The following is a 6,376-nucleotide window of genomic DNA, read 5'->3' as shown; positions in this document are numbered from 1 at the left end:
TATTTTTTCTTTTAATAAAAAAAGTATTTAAATAATAAAAAACTGAAAAAGGAAAAAAAAACAAGGGCAAAATAGTCATTATGAAAAACTTTATAGAAAACTGGACCAAACTCGCAACAAAATGAAAAGTTTGGGCCTCTGTGTTAGTCCAAAACTTTTTGGACAAAAGTGGCAATTTTCAGCTAACCACAATGACCATTTGTACAGTTTTGTCTATTTTTTATGTTAAAAAGAGAGTATAGTCCAAAAAAAGAACCCTCGTTACACTTGCTCATTTTCCCATATGAATTCCAGCAATCATATTTTTTATTATGATTTTTTTAAGAAAAAAAAAACAAGTGAACAAATTAGATTCAAATCTTGTAATTTTTTGTCAATATCAGTGGTCCGGTTGAATAAACAATTAAAATTCATAAAAGTTTAAATCGTATTAATAAACCTCAACCATTTGCCAAGAGTCCTTTGATCCAATGGTATGAAATGAAACGAGACTATGTGATTATGAAGGTGTGAGTTCAAATGTTTTAAAAAATAATATATGGATTGGTTTCTGAATATATGACCACCAAAACAATTTACGTTTGCCAATGTTCACAACATATAAAAGATAAATCAAAGGAATGTTTCATGATATTTCATTTTGTTCAATGTAGGTAGTTGACAACAGTTTATATTTTAAAAGTAAATCAAATGATTTGATGATGAAAATACATGTTTAGGACTTGGCATCTTATCTTGTGTTTGCGAGTAATTCACAGAACCTACTACAAAACACATACACTGTGTGCTTGTATTGTATAAGAGAAAATGAATTAACAAAACACAATGAATTCCTTGATCGGTCCCTACAAAATAATCGAATACCACATACATATAAGATAGAAGGGGAACAATTGATTAGTATGTTTGGTGCATTCCAAATAATTTGTTAAAAAGATAATGACATGAAATGCCAATTTAATGGTTGATTAAAGAGAAACAAATAACAATTATCACTAATTACTAATCTAACCAAATTAAGGAAGTAATTAACCATTTTTAGCCAAAAATTAGGAATTGTCCCAAAATAGCCCACGAAACCGTAGGTATTTAAAATCGTCTACTGTTTCACTAATTCGTCTACTATTTCGTGTTTAGTATAAAAAATAAATAAATAAATAAATAAATAATTCATTTTGAAGATATAAAACCGTAGGTTTTTTTAAAACTTACGGTTTTCTCTTTATAAATACGGTTTTCCAAACCGTAGCCTACGGTTTTTGGTTAAATCTATGTTTTTTTTAATGAAAATTACAGGTTTTTGGTTGAAGTCTACGGTTTTGGGTTAAAAAGCTACGGTTTTTTTTTAATAGAGAGTATTTTTTAGAGAATTATTTTGATTAAAAATATTGTTTGTAAAATGTAGAGTAGTTTTTTGACAATTATTTTGTTAAAAAATATTTTTTGTAAAATATAAAATTGTTTTTTGCTTTTTTGAAATTGTTGACTTTTTTTTTGGTAAATTTGACTACTTTTTAGGTAAATTTGACTACTTTTTGCTAAAATTTACTACTTTTTTACTAAACTTGACTAATATTTCTTCAATTGTCTACTATTTTCTCTCAATGGAGCACTCGAAGAACAACGAGGTACGTCCATTTTTAATCAAAATTTTACCGTATTGTTGATTAGGAATAGTTTTTTTATATGTGGATAACTTTTTTTTTTGAAAAAAACTGAAAAAAAAAAATTTAAAACGGTAGGTTTCGTAGTCCACACTGCACAATCTGTGCAGTGTGGACTTGTACACCGTAATTTCGTAAGAATTTTAATTTTTTTTTTTCGGTTTTTTTCAAAAAAAAAGTTATCCCCATATACAAAAACTACTCCTAATCAACAATACGATAAAATTTTGATTAAAAATGGACGTACCTCGTTGTTCTTCGGGTGCTCTATTGAGAGAAAATAATAGACAATGGAATAAAAAATGAAGAAAAATAAGACATTATATACTATGACCCACTGGACCACAAAACAGTAGACGGGCCACGAAAGAGTAGTCCGTTGCGACGAAAGAGTAGTTTTCGAATGTTGACCGTAGTCAACCCTAGCCTATCTACTATTTTGTGGGCTAGTTTTGGCTAATATGTTTTTTTTTTGGCTAATTTTAGATAGATAATTAGTGTATTTGGCTAGATTAGTATTTTCCCCAAACAATTATTCATCTATCATCACTTACTCTAGACAATAGAAAAGGAGACCGATCCTATGAGTTTCTAATTTTTAGGGTGGTGATAATCTGAATTGAGCCACCAATCTAAATACAATACATGGATGGATATGATCCGAATAAACAGTTGACTTGGTATTTAATTTTTGTATATGAAAACAATAATCTAGACCCCAACACCATGGATTTGATTGGAATTGGACCACCAACCACACTACACTTGTGATGCTCTCTCTCACTCTCTCTATATATAACACAAGCATACAACAAACAGATATGCTGCTCTCTTTTTAAAAAAAGAAAAAAAATCCCCGGATTGGATTTGGAATTGGAATTGGAAATGGATACATTGGTGGGCCTATCTAGCCAATTTGAGTTGTACAAGTCTGTCTAGGATGGCAGGCTCCAGAGGACTAGGATCAAGGCAACGTTCTGCAGCAGCAACAATCACCTGTTTTGTTTAACCCCAACCCCAACCCCAAAGGGAAACCATCAAAAACAAAAACACATAGATGCAAAGATATTGGAGTATTTATTTTAGTGGAGGGGTAAAGTACCTCATCAAGCAGAAATTCAAGAGCAGCCTCATCTTCAGAATCAGTGGTGTCTTTGAGGGTGGTTCTGAGGTACTGCATGTCCAATTGAATCTGCTGGAACCCACTCTGATTAAATGTCTGAAGCCTAACAAACTCTTGGAAGCTTTTCAGGCAAAGTTTCACAATGCTCATCACAACAGATTCCTGCAACCAAAATTCTTATTAGTTGATTTATTATCTATCTATCTACTACCTAAAATAAGCAAATACCTAACTACCTGCGTGTGTTGGACTTTTGTGAAGATTTCCATTTTTTGTTTAAACAGCTTTGCCAGATGAGTTTCCAGGAGCTGACTCCTAGCCCTGTTGGTGTTTGAACGATTATTATTATTATTATTATTAGTAGTAGTATTAGTATTGTTGCGTGAAGAGCTTGTGCTTCCATTGCTCTCCGTGCGCGCATGTTTACGCATAACCCCTCCTCCTTCACCTAATATATGCTTCACTTCTCTTCCTACTGCCCCCAACTGCCACACCCACGCCACATCATTAAATACATACATCCATACTTATTATTATTATATGCTCAACATACCTCTTGAAGAAACATATCCACAAACATATGAACTTCTCTTGGTTCTTTATGCTGTCAACATGTTTGCCACAAAGATAAATTAATTCATGCATATTCATATTATAACAACAGAGCAAGATGTGAAATGGGACAAACCTTGACCCAATTCGGTGTTGTCAGCCTCTTCTTCAAAAGAACAGAAATCCTTTGGGTTCTCATATTTACATAATGTATGTAAAGGAAGCCTCAATCAATTTACTCAACTCAACATGTGTGTCATAAATAAATAAATACAGGAACAAGAAACATACACGCTGCAAGAACCTTTCCCCGGCTGCTCTAAACGTGTGACGCACTTGAGCAGGATCAAAAGCATAACCACTACCTGACAATGACAACGAGGACCCAATTTCCTGAAAAGTAACATGTACAAGTCATGAAAATGAAAATGAAAATAAATATAAATATAAATATAAAAGATAGAAACAGAAAAGCAGGCGTTGCCTCGGTAACTCTTGAGATGGCTTCTCTTTCAATGAAAACAGATAGCTGGGATATCACAAGTACAGCCCCAGCAGGGACCTTGTCACCTTGTAACCTCTCATACTGCTGCTGCTCTTGTTCTTGTTGTTGTACAAAATTAACATTAACATTTTGTCCTGAGAGCAACAGTAACTCATCATTAAGTCGTCTGAAGAACCTCTGAAACCCTTCATGTATCCAACCAATCATCATGTCTCTTAGCTTCAATATCAATCCCAACTCTTCATCAAGAAAAACACGGAAATCCTACACCCACATCAATTGTACTGTAGACAAATCGACTACAATAAATAATCGATAACTTCAAGATCGAAGTATAAAACCCAAATATCACGATAGCGATTCAACGGAATATAATACTATTTGAATAATCAACCAAGAATAAATCGAACGATAAAAAGAAAAAACACGCGATATTTACGTGGAAACCCAAATCGGGAAAAACCACGGGCGGAGGAAGCCGATAACCAATTTACTATAATATTCAGTGTTTACAGAGATAGAGGAAAGAAAAACAAATATATCAAACATATATTTGTATGAATATGAGAGAAAGATGAAGATGTAATTTGAGGTGTGGTATTTTTAATAAGCTTGGTTTCATTTCCTTTTATAGGCAAATGAATGTATGAATTCAATTGTCTATTACCATCCAAGCTTGACAAACATGCTACCATCCATTCTTGACAAACATGCTACCACCCATTCTTGACAAATTAAAACCACATGTGTAGAATGGTATTCTAGAAATCATCCAATGTTGAAGTTTGAAGGAAACTTCCACAATCTCCACCTTGACTTCAAATGAGACAGGATGAAAAAACTTTAACTTGCACAATGATCATGCAAAACAGTTTATCAACAGCTCATCATACTCCAAATCTCTATAAGAATCTGCAAACACCATATGAGAAAAAATTGATTTTGAAAAGTAAATATACTTCCTCCACCACGAGCCTATCAGGCTCAAATGCGATCTGAAACACCCACCAAATCCAAACATGCTTTGAATTTGGCTTTTGGAAGACTTTTAGTGAACATATCAGCAGGATTATCATTGGTGCTGATCTTGTTTACTGTAATATCGCCTTTAGCAATAACATCTCTGATGAAGTGATAACGAACATCAATATGCTTCGTTCGATCATGGAACATTTGATCCTTCGTCAGAAATATTGCACTTTGATTGTCACAAAAAACAGTGTTAACAGATAACTTGTTTGAAAGCTCACCTATCAACCGTTTCAACTAGAGGGCTTCCTTCACTGCTTCCGTAGCAGCCATGTATTCGGCTTCAGTGGTGGATAACGCTACAGTAGATTGTAACTGCATTTTCCAGCTAACTGCGCAATCACCCAAAGTAAACACGTACCCTGTAATCGATCGTCTTTTATCCAAGTCCTTTGCATAATCGGAATCCACATAACCAAGTACTCCATTATCGGTTTTTCCAAACCGCAGACATAAAGAGGAAGTACCTCGCAAGTAGCGAAAAATCCATTTAACAGCAACCCAATGCTCCTTTCCTGGATTCGCCATGTATCTGCTCACCATGCTTACCGCATATGACAAATCTGGACGTGTACAAATCATAGCATACATAAGAGATCCTACAGCGCTGGAGTATGGTACCTTTGCCATGTATGCTATATCTTCTTCGGTGGTAGGACTTAAGGCGGATGATAGCTTGAAGTGGGCTGCGAAAGGAGTGCTGACTTCTTTTGCGTCATGCATATTGAAACGGTGCAGAACCTTCTCAATGTAGCTTTGTTGAGAAAGGTATAGAGTTCTTGCACTACGGTCTCGCACTATTTCCATTCCTAGAATTTTCTTGGCAGCACCCAAGTCCTTCATATCGAACTCAGCATTCAACTGGTATTTTATCTTTTGAATCTCCTTTATATTCTTCGCTGCAATTAACATGTCATCCACGTATAAAAGTAGATAGACCATTGAACCATCGTCACACTTTTTGTAGTAAACGCAGCTGTCGTAGGTGCACCTTTTCAGCTTGTGACTGGTCATAAATGAGTCAAACCTTTTATACCATTGTCGAGGAGATTACTTGAGGCCATAAAGAGACTTCTTCAATTTGCACACGTAGCTTTCCTTGCCAGGAGCTACAAAACCTTCAGGTTGTTGCATATATATCTCTTCCTCAAGCACACCATTTAAGAATGTTGTAGTAACATCAAGTTGCTCTAATTCATAGTCATGAGAGGCAACTAATCCCAACAAGACACGTATTGACGTGTGTTTCACAACCGGAGAGAAAATGTCAGTATAATCGAACCTGGGATTTGACTGTAGCCTTTGGCTACCAAACGAGCTTTATATCTTGGTTTGTCACCAGGGTGGATAGCCTCCTTCAACTTGTAGACCCATTTGCACTTAACTGTCTTCTTACCCTTTGGAGCTGGAACGAGATCCCATGTGCCATTTTTCTGAAGAGATTCCATCTCCTCGTGCATGGCAACCATCCACTTATTAGAATGTTTGGATTGAATGGCCTCG

The 6,376-nt window shown here is 35.0% G+C and overlaps 2 protein-coding genes across 2 annotated transcripts; both read right to left on the bottom strand.

Moving 5' to 3' along the window:
- Positions 1-2,537: 2,537 nt before the first annotated feature.
- On the bottom strand, positions 2,538-3,135 carry LOC145121004 (vacuolar protein sorting-associated protein 51 homolog). The gene is made up of 3 exons (XM_079056790.1): positions 3,024-3,135; positions 2,767-2,949; positions 2,538-2,660 (listed from the first exon to the last, which is right to left on the bottom strand). The coding sequence occupies exons 1-3, from the start codon at positions 3,054-3,056 to the stop codon at positions 2,568-2,570; spliced, it is 309 nt and encodes a 102-aa protein (XP_078912916.1). The 5' UTR covers positions 3,057-3,135; the 3' UTR covers positions 2,538-2,567.
- Positions 3,064-5,017, bottom strand: LOC145122124 (vacuolar protein sorting-associated protein 51 homolog). The gene is made up of 7 exons (XM_079057784.1): positions 4,853-5,017; positions 3,824-4,108; positions 3,632-3,732; positions 3,476-3,548; positions 3,341-3,391; positions 3,125-3,272; positions 3,064-3,071 (listed from the first exon to the last, which is right to left on the bottom strand). Exons 1-7 carry the CDS (start codon positions 5,015-5,017, stop codon positions 3,064-3,066), a joined length of 831 nt encoding a protein of 276 aa, XP_078913910.1.
- Between the last annotated feature and the right edge of the window lie 1,359 nt (positions 5,018-6,376).

Source organism: Lactuca virosa, chromosome 6, assembly GCF_052849685.1.
Source record: "Lactuca virosa cultivar CGN04683 chromosome 6, Lactuca_virosa_CGN04683_v6, whole genome shotgun sequence".
NCBI classification, from domain to species: Eukaryota; Viridiplantae; Streptophyta; class Magnoliopsida; order Asterales; family Asteraceae; genus Lactuca; species Lactuca virosa.
This window is presented reverse-complemented; position numbering and strand designations above follow the sequence as displayed.

Coding starts and splice junctions, on each gene's coding strand:
- LOC145121004 (XM_079056790.1), bottom strand. CDS start 3,056: ATGGAAATCTTCACAAAAGTCCAACACACGCAG. Junction 2,950..3,023: donor CAAAAGTCCAACACACGCAG/GTAGTTAGGTAT, acceptor TTTTGGTTGCAG/GAATCTGTTGTGATGAGCAT. Junction 2,661..2,766: donor TTGAATTTCTGCTTGATGAG/GTACTTTACCCC, acceptor TAAACAAAACAG/GTGATTGTTGCTGCTGCAGA.
- LOC145122124 (XM_079057784.1), bottom strand. CDS start 5,017: ATGTTCCATGATCGAACGAAGCATATTGATGTTCGTTATCACTTCATC. Junction 3,392..3,475: donor CAACACCGAATTGGGTCAAG/GTTTGTCCCATT, acceptor ACATGTTGACAG/CATAAAGAACCAAGAGAAGT. Junction 3,273..3,340: donor TGGATATGTTTCTTCAAGAG/GTATGTTGAGCA, acceptor TGGGTGTGGCAG/TTGGGGGCAGTAGGAAGAGA.